Genomic DNA, 22373 nt, shown 5'->3' with positions numbered 1-22373 from the left:
TATATATATATATATATATATATATATATATATATATATATATATCTCGTATACTGCAATCTTGCTGAGCTTATTAAGTTTTAGTAGCTTTTTTATGGATTCCTTAGAATTTTCTGCATATAAAATCATAGAATCTGAATGGTGATATTTTTACTTTTTCCATTCCAATCCGAATATCTTTTTTTTTCCTTTTCTTGACGAATTGACATGGCCAAAACCTTCAGTACAGTATTGAAGAGAGAAGGAAAGGAGGGAGGGAGGAAAGAATGAAAGAATGAAAGAGAAATAAAGCAAGCTAATCAGTCCTAATGAGTAAGTACGGCTCATATGGCTTCTTGATCAAAAGCAATAAAACCTGCTTATCAAATTCAGACTTTTCCTAGGCTTGAATGATTCTCCATGACCTTGTCCCACACAAACTTATTTACTTCTTGATTTCAACATGAACCTAGCCAGTCTGATCTCCATGGCAGGCTTATTCTCACCTAAATGGTATTGCTCATATTGTTACCTGAACTCAGAATAACTTTCCTCTTGCCCTCCATGTTTCTAACCTTACTCTCATCTTTTAGAGAGTTTTATTTATTTATTTATTGAGTGAGTGAGTGAGTGAGAGGGAGAGTGTGTGTGAGCAGGGCAGAGGGAGAGGGGGAGGGAGAGAGGGCATCTCAAGCAGACTTTGTGCTGAGCGTGGAGCCTGACGTGGGCCGATCCCACAACCCTGAGATCATGACCTGAGCCAAAACCAAGAGTCAGATGCTTAACTGACTTAGCCACCCAGGCGCCCCTCTCATCTTTTAGAAGTCAAAAACAAGTGCCACCTACTTTGAAGGTGCCTCTACACTACTACATATAGATAACATCACAGACTCTGTGTTAGTTCTTTGAGCAAAGAAGCACTACACTTCTTTTTTACCTCTCAAAGATCCTAAAATATGCTAAGTACTTGTAATTTAGATGATCCATTTACTTAAATTGCTTTTCAAAAAAATTCTCTACTGATAAGATTAATGAATAGATAGAATTGATACAGAATCATTATCAGTGCTCAGCTCATTATAAAGGAATGTGTGGCTGAGAGTACTAGCTATCCACTACAATCCAGTCTCCCCTTCTTCCATAGTATCTGGACATAGAAATGCTCAGTCACAGTCCATTTTGCAGACTTTTTTATAAATAGGTGTGGCCATAAGACCAAGATCTTCCAACATAATGTGGATGAAATGATGTACACATGTTCTAGGCCTACAAGACAATAAAATCTACCACAATTGTTTCCTCCATTGTTTCTCTCTTGATTCTTGTGAGGGGTAATGGCAATGAAAGAGCATCTTGGAAGCCATGTTTTGAAGATGACAGGGCCTGCTATCAGCCTAAGTCCCTGAACAATCTCTTGAAGGAGAGCTGCCTACTGACTTAAATACTTGCTCTTCTCTATTTATTCCTTTGAGGAAACTTCTATTGTGTTTACGCTGTATGAGATTATTTGTGTTAGCTGTCTAGCATCCCTAATTAATATAGTGTGCTCCTAAAGGATTTTTTTCAATGATTCCCCCACTACCTACAAAATAAAATTCAAACTCCTGACCTATCCCAATATACCTTACTGATTTTTTTCTCTATCTACTTCCCTTCATTCACCCCACATTTCTACTAAACAAAACACGGTTCTATATATATTCCATGTTTATCTCCCTGTGTTTTGTTACACTGATCCCTTTACCTAGAACATTCTTTCATTCCATCTCCATACATCCAAAATTCACCAATTATCAAGACCTACAAATGCTACCTCTTCCATGAAGCATTTTCTGATTCCTCCAGATGAAAATAATTTATCCCTATTATAAATCTTATAGAACTTTAAATTTCTCCAGTAATTTGTCCCACTTGTTTTTTATTTGCCAATGAATATGTTTTAATACTTACTCATCTGTATACTTTCAAGGGCACGACTTGTATGATTCATCTTTATATAGTCTTTTTTTTTTTTAAAGATTTTATTTATTTATTCGACAGAGATAGAGACAGCCAGCGAGAGAGGGAACACAAGCAGGGGGAGTGGGAGAGGAAGAAGCAGGCTCATAGCGGAGGAGCCTGATGTGGGGCTCGATCCCACAACACCGGGATCACGCCCTGAGCTGAGGGCAGACGCTTAACCGCTGTGCCACCCAGGCGCCCCTCATCTTTATATAGTCTTAAGCACCTAGCACAGTATCTTTTACAGAGCAGGAATTCAATAAATATTTGTTAAATGTAAAAGAAAAATGAAGTAGTATCAATTCTCTTAAGCATTCCGACTACCGTCCTACTTAGATTGAAAATACCTCCCTATCAATCTCAGCCCAACCTCTGTCCTTCTTATGACAATTTTCAAATTAATGGAGCTTTATCTAATGTGATTTTACCATCTGGAACATGCACACAGATGGGCTCATAAAGAAGTCATACCTGGCAGTATCCAATTTTGGGATTTCTGTATGCATAAGCAGTGAGTACCCGTCTCAGAGCAGATATGCCAGTGTCACTCTGAAAGGCTGGGTGTTCAGGCAGGGAGCGACGCAAATCACGTTCAATTTCTTCAGTAGCCAAGTTGCAGGTCCCTAAGGACTGCTCAACCACTTCAGCATAATAGCCAGGATTAGCAGCCATGTCATTAACAGCACCTGTACAGATGATTGCATTAACATACAAAAGAAGAAGAATGTAATAAACCTACTATTTGCATATATACATAGAGAATTGGATTACTTTAAATTTAGCTTTATACTTAAGTAATGTCCTAGTACAAACAAAAGAAGAGGTTTCACTAGAATCGATAACATTAGGATACCAATTTTAGCCAATAGAATTTTCATGAACTGTGTTTTCCCCTTAACTTTCCTTTGACACTAGAGATAGAGATACCCCCAATTAGCCATATCTTGCCTAATAAACTAATTTGCTCAGACAACAGATGTGTGGATATACAGGTAAATACAAGGAACTACCTTATTCTCTTTGACTAATCTGAACGCATGATGAATAAGACTTTGTTCTAGCCATCTTTGTAATTATTTTTACTTAGTGCATAACTTCTAGAAGGGGCATAGCTAGTGTCTGTTAATAAAGTGAACGTAATACCTGAAAAAAGCATCCAGAGCTCTCCTCTTAAGCTCTCTGGAATCCCTCTTACAACCAGATCTCGAGTCTTTTTGGTCCGAAACATGCTAACACCACGCCCACATTCTGCAAATAGGATGTTCCATGACTGTTCCTTCATCTTTTCCTTCAACTGTAACAAAAAATCAACCAAGTAAACATGGTAAAAAATTAACTTCTTTCAAATGATTTGAAAACTCTCTTCACTGTGAAACAATACCTATGGAAACAAGAACACAGAGAGTCAAAATCAGTATTTACAGAGGGGCCAAACACTAGAGCACTTATCACAAATCTTTGGAATCCATGCGAGCATAACAGCTTTAATTTACTATTTTAATTCTTATCTAAACTCATATAAAAATGGGAAAAGCATTACACTTCAGAGGTAAAGCTTTGAACCATCATTCTCCCCTAATCACCTTGATTTTAGGACTGCTGACAATCTATACAAATAAAACCCAATGTTCAATTTTCATTGTTAATCTTAATTCTTGATAACAGCCCTTTTTTGTAACGGAATGAAATAAGTCACACAATATTTTCTGCTGGAAAACCTTTTCAAGCACCAAAAGAAGAGTTTTTGGTTATGATACCTTCTAGTCTGCTCTAAGATTTTTATTTTTGATCAACTGTTTCAGTCCACAGATTTACATATTTTGTTTTCCTACCATTTTGGAATTAAGAGTCTCCAAATTCTGAGGGTGAAATACTGTCATTAAGGCTTCAGTGTTCACAGTTTTACTGCATTCTTTCTGACATGTCAAAGACTGTACCTCAGTATTATCACATGGGTCTGTAGAATCAGAACTAATAGGAACCTGAAAAAGAAAAAATGTAATTGTCCCAAATGTATGCTTAGAAGTTTCTGCAAAAAAGGGGCGCCTGGGTGGCACAGCAGTTAAGCGTCTGCCTTCGGCTCAGGGCGTGATCCCGGCGTTACGGGATCGAGCCCCACGTCAGGCTCTTCTGCTGGGAGCCTGCTTCTTCCTCTCCCACTCCCCCTGCTTGTGTCCCCTCTCTCACTGACTGTCTCTATCTCTGTCAAATAAATAAATAAAATCTTAAAAAAAAAAAAAAAAGAAGTTTCTGCAAAAAAAGTGCTAATGCTTTATCTGTCATTTATAAACCACAATCAATCTATATAATAAATATTAAAGCAATGTCTCAGAGAGACATTGTTTTTCTATCAAAATGAGAGATGTCAACAAATCAACATCTGGAACAGCATACTCAGGACTTCAGTGAACCCACTCCCCTACAGAAACAACGAAATACTGGCAAAAGATTTAAAAAGTACAGTTCAGAACACTGGAAATTTACCAACTGCACAGAATGAATTGAAAAGCATGGATACAAGTGAAACTAACGAACCTCAGTAGGAACACTGGATTCTGTGAAGTTTTGACTTAAGGCTATTCCCATTACCCCTCCCTCCCAACCTCAGAGGTCTGGTAACCATGAAAGCCTGCATTAACACAGCCAATGGATCTTTGGCGCTTCACTAAAATTCCCATCCCCAAAACACAATCAGTATTTTTTTTTTAAGATTTTATTTATTTATTTGACAGAAATAGAGACAGCCAGCGAGAGAGGGAACACAAGCAGGGGGAGTGGGAGAGGAAGAAGCAGGCTCACAGCCGAGGAGCCCGATGTGGGACTCGATCCCACAACGGCCGGGATCACGCCCTGGGCCAAAGGCAGACGCTTAACCGCTGTGCCACCCAGGCGCCCCCACAATCAGTATTTTGACCAAACTAACAGCTCCCTAGAAAATCTCCATTCCCAAGGTGTAGTTATCATTTGATTTGACTCAGAGCTCAGGTCTAGGAAAAAAGCCCCATCCCCAGGGCATTACAGAAAACCATCTGCTGATAACATCACAGCCACCTAAGGCTATGATTTCAGTTTGGGGCCAACAAAAGCCTGGCTAAAAATCTAAAAGATCTGGATAACCAGATAAACACAGGGAATTTTGAAAGATTCTAACATTCTTGGGGATCCAGAAGTATGTATGCATGTACAGGGGTGTGAAACTGCCCAGGAAAGAAAGGAGACAGTGGAAGGCCCCAGTCTCTCAATTCTGGCTGACTTTGGAGATAAGCAATGAAACCTAAGGCTGATCATAAGCCACCTGAAGTTTGAGGTATACCATCACATAAAGATTCCCTTGGTAAAAAGTAGAAAACTTAATGGTTCAAGGCATTTAAGGAGCTCTTCTGACCCATCAGTGGCTGACCACCAATTTATACTGACTCATGGGGGTAATCTAAGAAAGAAAGCCAGTTTTAAAAACAGAAGCAAGAACTATTAAAAAAAAAAAAAAGAAAAAGCAACCAATAGAAAATGGCTTTGAGAGGGCCCAGTTCCTGGATTTTGTAAACTAAGAATGTAAAGTAGCTATTGTAAATATATTAAAAGGATGAAAGGAAATTATGTTTTTTTTAAAAAAATAAAAGACCAAGTTAAAAAGTAGGCAAAAGATCTGAATAGAGACCTCGCCTCGCCAAAGATATAAAGTTGACAAATAATCATACAAAAATCCTTAATAGTATATCATTGAGGAATTGCAAATTAAAAAAACAATGAGACACTACTGGCTATTAAAAAATGGTTAAAATCCAAAACACTGACAATAACAAATATTTGCTGCTGAGGATATGGAAGAACTCTCATTGCTGGCGGAAATGCAAAATGGTACAGCCACTTCGGAAGATGGTTTGGCAGTTTCTTACAAAGCAAAACAGACTTACTATATGATTCAGGAATTGTGCTCCTAGGTATATACCCAAATAGTTGAAAACATATGTCTACACAAAAATCCGCATGTGAATATTTATAGCAGCTTTATTCATAGTTGCCAAAAATTGAAGGCAAATAAGGTGTCAAGAGGTGAATGGATAAACACTGTGGTATATTCAGATAATAAAATATTTTCCAGCAATAAAAAATGAACTATCAACAAAACAAACAGAAATAGAAAATTTGAACTTACTAATAACATGTAAGGACATTGAATCTGTAATCCAAAACCTCCCACCAGAGAAAAACCCTGGATCAGATGGCTTCATGGGTGAATTCTACCAAACATTTAAAGAAGAATTGATGCCAATCCTTCTCAAATTCTTCCAAAAAATTGAAGGGGATAGGAACACTCCCAAACTAATTTTACAAGGCCAGCATGCCCCTGATACTAAAGCCAAATAAGAACACTACAAGAAATTACAAGCCAAAATCCCAATGAATACTGATGCAAAAATTCTCAACAACATACTAGCAGATCAAATTCAACAACATATTATAAGGATCATACACCACGATCAAGTGGGACTTATCCCTGGGAGGCAAAGATGGTTTAACACATATAAATCAATAAATGTGATATACCATATAAATAGAATAAAAGATAAAAATCTTCTGATCATACCCATAGATGCAGAAAAAACATCTGACAAAATTCAATATCCTTTCATGATAAAAACTCTCAACAACGTGAGTATAGAAGAAACATACCTCAATATAATAAAGGTGAGCCCACAGCTAACATCATACTCCAAGGTAAAAGGCTGAAAGCTTTTTTTTTTTTTTTTTTTTTTTTGGAAAGCTTTTCCTCTGAGACCAGGAACAAGATAAGGCTGCCTACTCTCACCACTTCCATTCAACATAGTCCTAGCTAGAGCTGTCAGTCAAGATAAAGAAATAAAATACATCCAAACAGGAAAGGAAGAAGTCAAATTGTCTCTGCTGATAAAATGGTTTTGTATACAGAAAACCCAGAAGACTCTACCAAAAAACTACTAGAACTGATAAATGAATTCAGTAAAGTTGCAGAACACAAAATCAATGTACAGAAATCTGCTTCATTCCTATACACTAACAATGAAGCAGCAGAAAGTGAAATTAACAATCCCATTTACAATTGCAACAAAAATAATAAAGTAGGAATAAACTTAACGAAAGAGGTGAAAGACCTGTACTCTGAAAACTATAACACTGGTGAAAGAAATTCAAGACAACATAAAAAAATAGAAAGACATTTCGTGCTCATGGGTTGGAAGAACAAATATTGTTAAAATGTCTTTATTACCCAAAGAAATCTACACATTTAATTCAATCCCTATCAAAATTCCAACAGCATTTTTCACAGAACTAGAACAAACAATCCTAAAATGCACATGGAACCACAAAAGACTTCAAATAGCCAAAGTAATCTTGAAAAGGAAAAAACAAAACTAGAGGTATCATGATTCTAGATTCCAAGTTATATGACAAACTGGTAGTAATTAAAACAGCATGGTACTGGTATAGACATACAGATCAATGGAACAGAACAGAAAACCCAGAAATAAACCCACAATCATATGGTCAATTAATCTTTGATAAAGGAGGAATGAATATTCAATGAGAAAAAGTCTTTTCAACAAATGGTGTTGGGAAAACTGGATGGCCAGATGCAAAAGAATAAAACTGGACTACTTTCTTACACCATACACAAAAATTAACTTAAAATGGATTAAAGATCTAAATGTAAGACCTGAAACTATAAAAAAAGCACTGAAGAGTGCGTAGGCAGTAATATCTCTCACATCAGCTGTAGCAACATTTCTGTAGATATGTCTCCTAAGGCAAGGGAAACAAAAGCAAAAATAAACTATTGGGACTGCATCAAAATAAAGTTTCTGCACAGTGAAGGAAACAATAAAAAAAAACCTAAAAGGCAGCCTACTGAATGCAGAAGATATCTGCAAATGACATATCTGACGAAGGGTTAGTATCCAAAATATATAAAGAACTGAAACAACTCAATACCCACAAAACAAATAATCCAACTTAAAAATGGGCAGAAGACATAAACAGACATTTCTCCAAAGAAGATATCCAGATAGCTGACACATGAAAAGATGCTCAACATCACTCATCATCAGGGAAATGCAAATCCAAACTACAATGAGATATCACCTACACATATCAGAATGGCTAAAATCAACAACACAAGACACAGGTGTTGGTGAGGATGTGCAGGAAAAAGGAACTCTCTTGCACTGTTGGTGGGAATACAAACTGGTGCAGCCACTCTGGAAAACAGTATGGCGGTTCCTCAAAAAGTTAAAAATAGAACTATCCTAACCATGAGAGACTATGGACCCCCAGAAACAAACTGAGGGTTTCAGAGGGGAGGGCATAACAGGGTGATGGGTATTATGGAGGGCACGTGTTGTGCTGAGCACTGGGTGTTATACGTAACTAATGAATCATTGAACACTACATCAAAAACTAATGATGTACTACACAGTTGCTAACTGAACATAATAAAAAAAAAAAGAAAATGTGGTCTATCTACACAATAGGATCGTAGAAATGAGCCAAGCACTGGTATGTGCTACAACATGGACGAACACAGAAAACATTACATTACATGAAGGGAGCCAGTCATGAAAGGCCACACTTGTAGGATGGCATCTATATGAAAATCCAGAATAGGTCAATTCATAGTGGCAGAAAGTGTGTTAGTGGTTGCATAGAGCTTGGGGAAGAAGAGATGTAGAGTGATAATGGGATTAGGGTTTCTTTTGGGAAGAGGAAAATGCCCTGGAATAAGAGAATGGTGGTAGTTGCACAACTTTGTGAACATACAAAAACAACAACAACAACAACAACACTGAATTGTACACTTTAAAAGGGTAAGGTTTTTGGTACATGAATTATAGCTCAATAAAAAAGACTCAAGTAACATTCCTAAAAAAAAAAAAATAGAACTATCCTATGATCCAGTAATCACACAAAAAATAGAAAACACTAATTCAAATGGATACATGCTCCTCTATGTTTATTGCAGCATTGTTTACAATAGCCAAACTACAGAAGCAGACCAAGTGTCAATGGATAGGTACATGGATAAAGAAGGTATGGTGTGTGTGTGTATAATGAAAACTTATTTTGCCATTTGCAACATGGGTAGAGCTAGAGAGTATAATGAGAAGTGAAATAAGTCAGCCAGAGAAAGACAAATACCATATGACCTCACTCATAATGTGGAATTTCAGAAAAAAAAATGAGCAAAGGAAAAAAGAAGAGAGAGACAAACCAAGAAACAGACTCTTAGCAATAGAGAACAAATTGATGGGTACCAGAGGGGAGGTAGGTGGTAGATGGGGCAAATAGGGAATGGGTATTAAAGAATATACTTAAAAAAATATTTCCTAGCAAACTAGTATACTGACTGGTATTTTGTATATACCCTTACTAAAACCTCTAAAAATGGCTAACAGAAACTAGAAAACCTTAGAACACTGACATGCATCTGAAAAGATGATAAACTCATTTTGAAACAAAGTCCTTTCTTTACAACGATCATACCCGACTACTAGAGGTACTTGAGAATTTTGGGGGAAAAATTCCAGTTCTTTGGGTTTAAGAGACACAGATAAATTGAAGGAGAAAGAGAAGCAGAGCATTAAATCTAACACAGAGAATGAATCTGAAATGGAATAGGACAGGAAAAAAAGTGATATAAGCAAGAATATGGAAACACTGTGAGAAAAACTACCAGGACTGATCAGGTTTTATCTGTGTCCTCAACATCAAACTAAGGAATATCCTGGGTGCACACGTGAAGATAATGAAAGATTATAAAGTTGGAGCATGAAAATTCTTGATGGTTAACATGAAGACTCTGGGTCTGGAGCTGAGATATGTATTTTTTAATTACATGTTTTCATTGTGTTTTTCAATTATCAAAGAAAAAGCTAGTCTTATCAATACCACATTATAATTGACTTAGCATAATATTTTTAGTCTCTACTCTAGAGAGGTAAAAGCTGCTATAATTTATTTGGATAGGATTACCCAAATCCTGGATTTATCTGTGTCCTCAACATCAAGCCAGTAAAGCCAATGTTGATTTTTTTCTTTGAATTTTTAATTAAAGTACAATGGTTATAACGTGATAAGTTTTATCAATCTATTAAAACATGAGTTTCCTAGGCATTGAAAATGAAAATTAATCTGAATTGAAAGTATCTACATTTCCATAAAGGACACACTAAACATCAAAATCAGTCTCTTAACCACCCTGGGCTATATTATGTAAGTAAGGCTGAGCTACTCGATACTAAATAAAAGATATTTAGACTGGTTTAAAATTGCTGTCTCTCTACAGCAGAGGACAGTCCTTTCTAAGGCCTTATTAAATTCTCAAATATAGTTTGAATTATTAAAAGCCATGTTACATGAAAGTACAGGATGTGTATATCTGAGATACTGTAGATATAGTCAAGAAAGATCAAATGATAATAATTTTTAAAATATGAGTTCCTAAAAAAGGATAAAGTTCTTAATTCTCACTTCTGCTTTATAATGTGACTTAGAGTGCTTGCTTCGGCAGCACATACACTAAAATATAATGTGACTTAGAGAAAGTAATTTCTTTGGCTTTAGTATTTAAAAAATATACTTAAGCATGAATAGAAAAAGTACTATGAATTCCTTCTGAAAGAATGGAGCACAAGAAACACAAACTTTTTTAAAAAAATGATTTGATTGCTATATAATTACCTCTGTGCTAATATCGTCATACTGAGTTGAAGCTGCCCCACACCTGAGTCTGATTTTCGCCACCAGTTGCTCAAAGTCTTTAACTTCACTGAAGCGAAAAGCTGTTTTTCCTTTGATGCTAATGATGACAGATTTGCTGGAATCACTTGTCTTATCTATAGCTAAGACCTGGGGGGTGGAAACATAAATGAATCACATTCTCCCTTGTTGCTGATACTTTCAGGCAAAATACGTTTAGCTTAATCTTTTGTGGCTAAAGCTTTGGTCCATGATATGACTTACTAAGAAATAGACTTTGGGTACTATTTGTACCACTGACACAAGTAAACTCAGTGCAAGCTATTTCACTTCTCAAGAAAAAGGTTTAATTAACATGTAGACTTAAAAAAATGACAATATAAATGTAAAGATTCAGTGCTACAATGCTGACAATTTATTTCTAACTCACAGAAAAGCTATCAATTATATTCTTTTTGACTGTGTATCAAAATATAATAGTCTAATTTTGGTATTCATGTCATAAATGTCTGAGCGATCATGCTCCACCATGAGTCATCCTGAACCCTTATCTGGTTTGTAAATTTTTAATTTTTTCTATTCTCACTTTTAATAAGAGCTATAAGGCTCTTATCCTAGTACTCTTATCCTGAAGAATAATACTGAATTTAAAAAATGATTATTCGGGCACCCTGGGTGGCTCTGTTGGTTAAGCATTCAACTCTTGATTTTGGCTCAGGTCATGATCTCGGGGCTGTGAGATTGAATCCTGCATTGAACCCAGTGTGGAGCCTGCTTGGGATTCTCTCTCTCCCTCTGCCCCTCCTCCCTCCCCTACCCCACCTACTCGTATGTGTTCTCTCTCTCTAAAAAAGAAAATGATTCTTTAAAAATTACTAAAAGGGTGGAGCATATAGAGTTTTCAATAATTTACAGATTTAAATGATATTTTATTCTGTGAATGATAGCATTGTCAAACTAAAATTGATATGTAACCAAATTTGTATTACCTCTCGTAATGGAATGATTACACAACATAGATTGCCATCCTGGCTAGCAAAGCAGATATAGTTTTCTGAGATGCACATTTTTCCATGAGTATTAAAGTGGCTGAATGGTACCCATAAGAAACATTCATGTACTTCTTTCAAAGTCTCTTCTTTGGGGAGCCTAAAAAAAGCACTGAACTGCTCACTGTGGGCTCGATTTTCCAGACCTCTGTAGAAAAGAAAAAAGAAGGCTCAAATAATGACTTCTAAAGTACACACGTGCCCATATTGATCAATTTAAATGTACTCTAAAGCAGAAAGATTAAATACTACGTGCTATGTTCTTCAACAAAGTATGCAATGGAAGAAACACACGGATTCATAACAAATTCATTTTCTTTGTTCCCTTTTCCAATTTTGTTTTATTACTAAATTACAATGCATAAAAGTTAGAGATGATGTAGGACTTTAAACCATCTGGAAGATGGTTTGCTGGAAGATTATTATTATATTATTATATATTCATAATATGCAAATATGGCTAAAACCAACATGGGCAAACAATTTTTATATGTGGTTATCAGAAAATCAAGAGTCACCCAGTTCAAGCAAAATAAAAATGAAAAATAAAAAATGAAGAGAAATATTAAAAATGAAAATTTATGGGATCAAAATTTAGACAAGAAGAACAGTACATAAAAGATAATATTAAAATGAAGTGAAACAAACATTTAAATGAATGTTTAAAAAAATCCATACTGGAGGCAAAATAAAACAACAGTGCTTACACAGTACTGGGCACAGGATAGGTGTCAAGAAATAAAGATGACTTGTTAACTGATATATAAATATATGAATAAAAAACAACTGCTTAAAATAGTACAATTTTTCTAGAGGCAGTAAACACTTGTGTTAAGCAGCAATGCCATCTGGAGTAGTAAGTAAATTATGCAAGTTCTAACTCAAAGCCAACAAAGTTAAAACCAAATTCATCCTTCCAGCATATACTATTTGAATATGTGGCATTTCATTATGTCTTTCAAAATAATTCTGATGAACAGAAAGCCACATTAATTTTACCTCGCTTAAATTATAATTTGGTGGGTTATTATTATTTTAAAAGATGAGGTCTATTTATATAAATGAAAAGATGTCCATGATATATTATTTTAAGGGGGGGAAAAGGAGACTGTGGAATAATATGTGATGTTTAGTCCCAATCATGTTTCTTGCAAATACTTTTTAATTAATGCATTACAAAGCCTGGAAGGATATACACTGAACTTAACTATTGCTAATGTGCTTCTATACTGTTTAAATTAGAGAAATAATACATATTTGTAAAAACAGTAAGCCAAAGCAATAAAGATATTCAATTTTAGAAAAAAGTCATTTGGAGGCTAAGTCTAAATTAGCTATTGTTCTTTTCAACTTACTAGAAAAAAGGATTTAGATACATATGATTTTCAATAGGCTCTCTTAAAAATACACATAGACAAAAAAAATTTCCTATATCATTTAAATACAGACTCGGTAATGAATAACTCATTGATAGACGATTTTTTAGAGGATATTCTAAAGGAAATAAAATGGCTAAAAAGTTTATGTTTATGGTAGCCAATCAAGGAACAAACAACAAAAACAAATGCTCAACTATAATATAACATAAACTGGTTTCCTAATCCTTATAGAGTTCTATTTATCAATCATGCACACTGGGACCTTAAAAAATTCACCTTGCTGATCTATTTTCCAGAAAAGCAGACCCACTCACAAATAAGTCTTTATGTATACAGATTTTAGAAATGATTAGAAATAGGCAAATGGAACAACTATATCCAGTTAGGGCTATGTAGTAATCACACAACCCTCTATGTCACTTGTTCTGGTCTATCCATAAGACTGCAGCTTAGGTTCCTCTCACAGTTTCCCATACAGTCTATACCCTCAGGCTCCTTGCCAGAAACTGCACTCACTAGCTATTTCTAGATCCTCTCTTCTCTCCCTCTCCTTTGGCATGCTTATTTTGGTCAACTGTTCTAAGTGTTGAGCAGTATGAAAGGGCTCTGGTCAGTTTCAGCAAACCAAATATAGTGGCATATAGCTATCAGAGATACTCTTCATGCAGGCATTGATAATGATTAACATGTATCTAGTGTTTTATATTTTACAAAGTGCTTTCACACGTTATATTGTTCATTCCTCACAAGTGCTCTCTGAGGTAGAAATGATAGATGAGGATACTAAGGTCCTGAGAGATTATGACTTGTCCAAGGGTTGTTGTACTCTCCTTATAAAGCCCATGCTCCACTGACTCCACTAACTCGCCCCTTCATAAAAATTTATGCTGTCTAGGGGCACCTGGGTGGCTCAGTTCGTTAACTGGCTGACTCTTGATTTCAGCTCAGGTCATGATCTCAGGGTTGTGAGATGGAGCCCCAAGTTGAGCTCCGAGCTCAGTATGCAGCCTGCCCCTCCCCCCAAATACATAAATAAAATCTTAAGAAGAATGATGTTGTCTATAAATTATGTTTAAAAATAAACAATACATTTTACAATATCAGACCTGAAACTGTTTAGACTACTCATAGAGAAATGTAGACTAACCATGCATATAAAAATCTCTGTATTTCTAAAAGTACTCCAGGGCAAATCCTACTGGGATCTCAATAAATAATTTTCAAACCTAACTTCTATTATTTCTTAGGATTAAACTTAATGGAGGGAATACTGTTTGTGAAATGCATATGAATAAACTAAAAAATACCCCACACATCAATGATTAATTCCAAAGAAAATTATCATATAACATAGAACAGTTAACTTTTAATGATAATGTTACTGTTCTTCGGTAAAACAATACTTTAAAAAGTATTAATTAAGGTTTGAATACCTCTTAGTGATTTGTAGAGGATCATCAAGGATTGGGTCATTAGCAAATGTTTCCTTATCAAAAAGTCTCTTTATAGCATAGTTTGCCAGCTGTTCCATAAGAAGGTATGTTTCATTAATATGCAAAAACATTGAAAAGTAGTGATTCTCCCCTTGGGAACACACATGAATACTCTCTGTTAGTATAACATTTGAAGACTTTTCAAGTTTTGAGACTGCATCCCAGGAGATAATGAGTTTTACTGCAAATAAGAATTATAAGCAGAAATGATTAAATTTCTCAATACTGATTAATGTTTATCAATTGGGTCTTTTAAAACAATAGCTAGCCATTTGAAAAATGCTACAAACAACTAAAATACTTCAGTCTTCAAGATTAGTTAAAATTTTGAAGCATAACATGAACACACAGTAATTGGTGATTCTAGGAACAGACATAATTTTAAAGAATTTTTAAAAAATTATTCTGATTTTATATTTAAATCTGTTACTTCACATAATTGCATAATCACTGATGTAAAAGCTATATGTGTGCTACAAACATTACTGCTTGATTCTTCTTTATAACTGTGGGCCATTAGATACTATGGCTACTATGTTTATATCATATTTCTAAAACAAGGTTTAAAACATGAATTACAGAAAGTCAATAGTTTAGAACAAGACAAAGAAAGGAGCTATATGTCAGGTCACCATCATCATTTAATATTCATTCACTTCCCACAATATGCAAGGCATTCTATACATACTTTTAATGGCTCCTATGTTAAGGATTCTTTCTCTAGGTGAAGTGAACTTTTTAATGTACAGTTTAATTATTCTTAGTATCAATCTTATTGCTTTATATACAACCTAACACCACCAGAGAGTTGACAGGTCACTCAGCAAGTTCAAAGTCATGGTAAGCAACAGAAACCACTTACTTTCTGATCCCAACAAGAAAGAATAGAAGCTCAGAAAGTTGGTACTAAGATAGAGCCAACCCTGACAAGGAATGCGTCCTTTCCAATAACTGCATGAGTAATAGGTCACTAACTTCTCCTGCTCTGGTAAACCAAAACATTTTTCAAATTTCAAAAGGGCTTCTCGAAATTTCTCAGGATCATCTTCTTTTGCAAAAGAATGTTTACCCTCCTCAGCAATCAATCCCTAAAGGAGACAAAATGCTTTTTGAAAATTATTACCTATAAATAAAAATACATCTTATATATTTAAACAGTTCACTGAATACAACTGTACATATCCACAAGGTATATATATGTATATATGTGTGTACATTAATGCTTCTCTTAGGACATAGGTGAGCAAATTTTTTTTAACTTTGTAATTAGGCTTTTTCTAATGCCTCACAAGGAGCTACTACAAATACACGTGCTAATTTTTTTTTTTTTTTTTTGCTTTTTGAGGGCTTTGTTTGGTGCTGAAACCCAGGATTGAAGTTGCTAAATATTTTTTTGATTGAGTGAAGGATTCATCCAAATTCCAATCTCAAGAAATACTGAAACGAAAATATCTCTAAGAGCACTCACAAGGCACCAAAAACTAATCATTGACTTTATAATTTTCTATAGCACTGATTCTGACACTTAATGTATACTTCTGCTCATCCCAGATGGTGTCAGTAAAACAATGACCTTCCCACATGGCCTTTGATCCTAAAATAAGTGAAAGATTTTAGTACTCCATCTACAAAATATATCCATCACTTACTCTTATCTTTCCTTGTACAAAATTAGTAATATCTTCATTTGAATCAAACACAGATAAGGTCTTCATAATATTTTGTTCCAACCAATCCCAGTGTTTGGTTATTTCTTCTCTGTTGGCTCCTGATTAATAATGAAAGAGAATAAAGACTCAAGGGAAACTCCACAATAAAACTGCTCTTGATAGTTACAAGCTTAGTTTAAAAAGAAATAAAATTATATTTGTTCATTTTCAGAAATGATCATAAAAGAATAAAGATATTAATTACATTTATTTTCTACTTCATCTATATATGTAGGGATACATACTATTTTTTATTATAAAGTTAAGACTAAAATATTTAATGAAAGGGGAAAATGTAAATACAACTCATGAGAAAAGATATAAAATTCTGAAAACAAGATGCCTGTAACTGGTGCTTACAGCAACCAATATTTTTTTAAGAGAATATATAGAATGCCAGAACCTAAATATATAATTTAATCCATGGTCTTCAAATAATACAGTCAGTACTGTCCCTATAATCTGTGTGACTACAAACAGCACGCACATGACAATAGTGTGCACGCTGTATAAATGTGCATTTCAACTGTGGCAACTCTACTTATCTTAGAAGGTGAAGCCTTTGCTCCACCACCCTTTTCATTAAAAGGCCTGGTTAACCCAAAGAAGTTTCATCAAAGAGATTAGAAACACCATAGCAAGTAAATCCATGTGACCTGCTGGATCAGTGTTAGGTAGCTTGTTGAGGGTCAAATATTACAGTTAGCTCTGGGTTGCTTTGGCTTGAAGAACTTAAGATCTTTAAGATCTTAAAGGCTTTAAGATCTCCCCACCATTGCGGATTATAAAAGATCTTTAAGATCTTTTAACCTTTAAGATCTCCTTTAAGATACCTTTAAGATCTCCCCAGCATTGTGGATTATAAAAATCTCATTCAAAAGGAACATCTTGGCTCCTTAGTATGTTTTATGATACATGGTAGTGATACATTAACTGAAACTGAAAAACTGCCTATTTCCTACAATCCAGTTAGAAACTGTATTCATGTTACTAAAATCACAATACCACGTGTAGTAACTTTCTTTATTGAATCACAAATAAAAGCCATGGGAAAAATTTAAGTCTTTATTTTGGTCCTTTAGGTATAAGGAGGCTTCAAGTTGGTAATTATTATATTTCTGCATCATTTAATTTGGGGGAATAATTACATAATAATCCCCCCTCTTTAAAGTAGAATGAATATTTTTCCCTAAATAATTTCTACCAACCAGATTTAGAGTTGAGGTTACAAATGTCTCATAATGTCAGCAGGTATAATGTCTTCTTCATTTAGTTTAAATGGCATTCAATTTAAGAGAGCCAAGAGAAAACACTCACTGGCAATGTTATAGTAAATATATAGGGAGATGCAAAAGATAAGCCACATATCATTAAAAATTCATGGTATGCTGTATGTTCACACATATGAACTATCCAGGAATTCACATGCTTTTTTTTTTTAAGTGTATCTTTCTACTCGAGAAGAGAAGCAGAGATGAAAGAAAGAGAAAAAGGCAGTCTTTCAACATTAAAAAGGCCAGAAATCTGGGATTTTAATTTAGACCAACATTATAATGGCATCATAAAAGAAGTAAACTGTCATTGTGGGTTTTTTAAAAAATTTTTGAGTTGTTTTATTAGGAAGAATATCCTAATTCATTTTCTGTCTACAATGTGTATATACGTGGAGACATCTGAACCACCTCAGCATGAACGAATATGTAGCATTACCAGTAAGACATCTCTTCTTATTTCGAGGACATAAGGCCTTTTGTGAGAAAGTAGGTGCGTAACTAAAAATGTTTCAATTTTTCAGGCTTATACTTTCTTAGGGGATCATCTGTAGTTTTGGGCTTGATTCCCCTAATCTGAATTATTACAGATGAAGTGTGAGGAGTTCTCATCTTCTCAGCAGTTGGGTGAAGCAGATGTAAGTTGAAGAAAGGAATTATATAGCAGTAATGCTGACCAAAATTTGCCTAAAATTTGCTGGGACACATGCTTCAGGTCCTTCACACTAATGGATTTTTTTTAAATTGTAATAATCTGTAATCCTTCTTCCCTAAACAATTAGATGTCTTGCTATTCTGTCAATGCAGAGTTACACTTTTAACTCCTTTCTAAATCAAAACTGGGGAGTATAAATAAACGTAAACATTCAATTTCTTAGTATCTTTATTTGTTTGGATTATACACTTTAAAAATTGTACTCACCACATGCAATTGACAGGTAAACTTGAGAATCTGGTGTCTGGTGTAGGATGCGAAATGGAGCAACTTTAGCAGTAGAGTCTAAAACTGAATCAAGAGTCCCAACCAGAAGCCCTGTTGTAATAGAGACCATTGAAATAAAGATTTTACAAAACATAAAACCAATATCCCTTCATCTGAAAAATCACCAATGGATTAATCTTTTTTAAAATTTCTAGCTCAAAGTTTCCTTGTAAAGATTTTCTTAAAGAAAAAATATATTCAGGATGAAGAGATTACTGTGCTCCAATATGAGCACTGCTTGAGAAAATTATCTTTCAATAAAAAAAATAAGTCAGATTCAATTGTCCAAATCTCACTATATATTTACAGCACTCATCTATATCCTTTATAAGGTTGTGTATATGTAGATTCTGGTGCCAGAGATTTCCTGAGTTTGAATACCAGCTCTGTCAATTGTGCCAAATTGAACCAGCTGTACTTACCTTTTCTTCATCTTCATTTGTAAAATAAGGGGGTTAAAATAGAACCTACCACAAAGGGTTGTTGTAAAGATGAAATCAGCCATTATTACATATAAAAATTAGAACAATGCTTACCACACAGTAAAGCACCCAATGTTAACAAATATTATTATTACACTAGAAAATCTTGTATATTTAAACAAGATAAAACCTTGATTAACCAAAATGTATAGGAAGGGGATCTTCTTTTTAACAATTCTTAGTTCCTCAATTTGGAATTCAAGGCTTTTGATCAATTAGTTCCAATGTAATTATCTGATTATATTTCCTACTCCTCCCTAGAACAAAGTTTGCTGCTTTAACAATCAACTAATTTCTCTGTTAGAATCTTTGCTAAGCAATTCTCCTTTTACCTATACATGCTAATGCAAGTCTTCTAGCTCAGTCCCTAATCCAAATTCTACATTTTCCTCAAGACCCACTTCCCTCCCACATAAAATCTTTACTGGCAACCCCAAGCAATAATGCCTTCTCTTTTCCCTGATTACTTTGAACACTTAAAGTCTGTACAATACAACCTAGCATTTTGATTATTAGGCTAGTTACTATAGCTACTTTCTCAATGCTTCATGTATATGAATCTAGTCTCTTTACCTAGATTATTAGTTCTCTGAGGACAATAATCATGTCTTCTGGGTTTGTATCCCCCCTTTCAACATGTTGCTGGGCACAACAGGAGCAAAATTTCAATGGGATGACCGAAATGTATAAAACTACTTTCCTTTTCTGGAAGTTTTGATTGGTTGAGTGTTGGTGTTGTTTTATAAGGCATTTCTCTTTAATTTAGCATACAAATTTGAGAAAAAGTTTAAACCAATTACAAAATAGGCTTTTGGCTATTTTCCTATCTTAACTTACTTAAAAGGAGTTAAGATTATAAGCAAGCTTTGAGAATGTAGGTAGGTTGGCAGATGTGTGGCAGGAAGTTATGAGCATTGAGGGAAGTAAATTAGAAGAGTAGGCGGTAGAAGAAAGATATAAAGAGAAATTTGGCTCAGCTGAAAGGAAAGGGTAAGAGTGAATGTAAGAATTAATAAAAAATAAAAATAGGGGTCACAAATGCAGCATAATATCAATTAACAATCTGACACAGGGTTTTGATAATGGAGGTAAAGTATCAAGAAAGATTTTGGCAATGGCAACATGTACAGATTACAGAGAAAAAAAGTGATCTGATATGAAAAATGTTCTGGTATGAATGGAAGAGTTTCAGAAATAGAAATAAGAAAATCCAGACAGCAATATGAAAGAGGCGGCGCCGGGGAAAAGAGAATGGGAATGAGGAGGAGAGACAGAGGAAGTGATTATATTTCAACTAATAATGATGGAATTCCTGGAAGGTTTGGAGATAAAAAAAAATTCTATCACTTTTAGCATGAAAAAGGGACAGTGAGAAATTAGATTTGGCTAAGAGATCAAGGATAAAGAAAGAAAAGTAGGAGCTAAACATCGCAGATAGCCTCTTCAGAGCAATGTGTTTGAAATTATTCAGGAAATGGAAAAAAGGAGAATGCTCTCAGTTTGAAGACCAGAAAGTGAAAATGTTCAGAAGAAAAAGAGTTGAAGTAAAAGAACCAAAAGAGGTAACTCTCTTCAAGTTGAAAAACAAAATCAAGGGTATGAATGTCTGTGTATATAAATATACATTTAACAACTTGAGAAAATTGTCAAAATAAAGGAATTATAAATTTAAATATAAGTATTTATTAAACAGCACTGTTTTAGCTGCTAGATCTGCCTCTCAAGAATTTAAATTCTAAAAATTTCAAAAAAGTATTTTCAAATTTATAAGGAAAATCATTTATTTTGCTTTTACCACATTTTAAATAAAACCAGCTTAAATTCTATTTCATTACTTACATACGCTAGAAAAAGTAGTATTAGAACAGGAGAAAGAGAAAAATGGTGTAAAAAAAAAAAGTATGGCTCAGCTGAAAAATAATGGTGGGAGTGTGGATGTGTGAGGAGGCAGAAAAGAAAGCAGAGGCCACAGATAATCATTCCGGAGTAACATAGCAATAATTAGGTCTCTGATAGAAAGTTGTGAGACGGGGCGCCAAACGTCTGCCTTCGGCTCAGGGTCCTGGGATTGAACCCCACGTCTGGCTTCCTGCTCAACGGGAGCCTGCTTCTCCCTTTCCTTCCCGTTTGTGCTCACTCTTGCTATCTCTGTCACTATCTGTCTCTCTCTCAAATAAATAAAATCTTCTAAGGAAAAAAAAAGAAAGCTGTGAGACTGGGGACAAAGCAGTCAAAATTACTGACAAGAAAGGTCATGTTTTTTTTTGCAGCAGCAGAAACGTGTTCACAAGATTATAAGTGCCTTACACTATGTAGAAAGGAAATTGTTCAGTTTTTGTAAGTACATTAAATCAGTCAGTATAAAGCTATACAACAAATAATTTGGAAGCTAGCACTAGAATACATTTCCAGTCACTTGGGGAACTCTTCCAGCTCATTAAGCTATAATCATCATCAAGTCCTTGCAAGTCAATCAGGAATTAATATGTGCCAATGCCTGGGTTGTAAAAGTACAAGAAAACAAGCAGATAACTTTGGGTTGCTTTTCTATGTACACAGAGGTTTATTATCTGACAGCCTGAACATCCAAGGTCATCAATCAGCCTATACATGGGAATATCTATAGCTATAGTAAATTGGGAAGAGAATAAACACTGTCAGCTACATGACAAAATAAGAGATTTAAAATTATAAAGAAGTTCAAATCATCCTTTGAATGTCTATAGTGAGTAAGGTACCAATGCTCTAGCTCCTGGTTATGTCTATGGGGTTTTGAATGCATCCAGCCATACAAGTAACACCAAAATTCTTAAGGATATACATTATCATAATACTTTTTTATTAAACAGCATAGGAAGATAGCAAAAAAGCAAGGTTCTACCATTTTTTTAAAAAATAGGCTATTTGCAGGTAATGATTATTCCTTCTGAACAAATTCTTTTTAGCTGGATAGAGATAAAGCACCATTCAGCTGTAAAATATCTTAACAAGTCATGTAGTCCAACCTCTAGCATATTCACTCTATAGTATCCCTGATAAAAAGCCTAGCTTATTCCTTTATAACTCTAGAACGTTTACTTCTCCCAAGGTGGACTATTGCTTTGGTGGTACTTTCTATTAATTGGAAAGTCCTTGAACACTACATCAAAAACTTATGATGTACTATATGCTGGCTAACTGAACATAATAAAAAATTGGAAAGTTCTTTCTAAAATATGAAAGGATTTATATATCCAAATGCTATAGTCGGGGCTAGCTTCATGGGCTTGTGACCTGTCCAAAGGGCCCCAGGCTC

The 22373-nt window shown here is 34.8% G+C and overlaps 1 protein-coding gene across 2 annotated transcripts in view; it reads right to left on the bottom strand.

Moving 5' to 3' along the window:
• The window catches only part of TBC1D8B (TBC1 domain family member 8B), a 51900-nt gene that overhangs the window by 18215 nt on the left and 11312 nt on the right, over window positions 1–22373 (bottom strand). For both annotated transcript variants that reach the window (XR_004622405.1, XM_002922588.4), the window contains exons 2-10: window positions 18537–18647; window positions 16284–16402; window positions 15497–15722; window positions 14575–14815; window positions 11703–11910; window positions 10696–10863; window positions 3813–3962; window positions 3124–3274; window positions 2452–2666 (exon numbers count right to left, since the gene is read on the bottom strand). Coding sequence is in view for 1 of the 2 variants with exons in the window: in XM_002922588.4 (XP_002922634.2) it covers window positions 2452–2666; window positions 3124–3274; window positions 3813–3962; window positions 10696–10863; window positions 11703–11910; window positions 14575–14815; window positions 15497–15722; window positions 16284–16402; window positions 18537–18647 (1589 nt within the window). In the remaining variant the exon portion in view is untranslated. The remainder of the gene's footprint in view (window positions 1–2451; window positions 2667–3123; window positions 3275–3812; window positions 3963–10695; window positions 10864–11702; window positions 11911–14574; window positions 14816–15496; window positions 15723–16283; window positions 16403–18536; window positions 18648–22373) is intronic.

The sequence above is a fragment of the Ailuropoda melanoleuca genome, chromosome X (assembly GCF_002007445.2).
Source record: "Ailuropoda melanoleuca isolate Jingjing chromosome X, ASM200744v2, whole genome shotgun sequence".
Lineage (NCBI taxonomy): Eukaryota > Metazoa > Chordata > Mammalia > Carnivora > Ursidae > Ailuropoda > Ailuropoda melanoleuca.
Note: the sequence above shows the minus strand (reverse complement) of the source record. Positions and strands in the feature narration are given on the sequence as shown.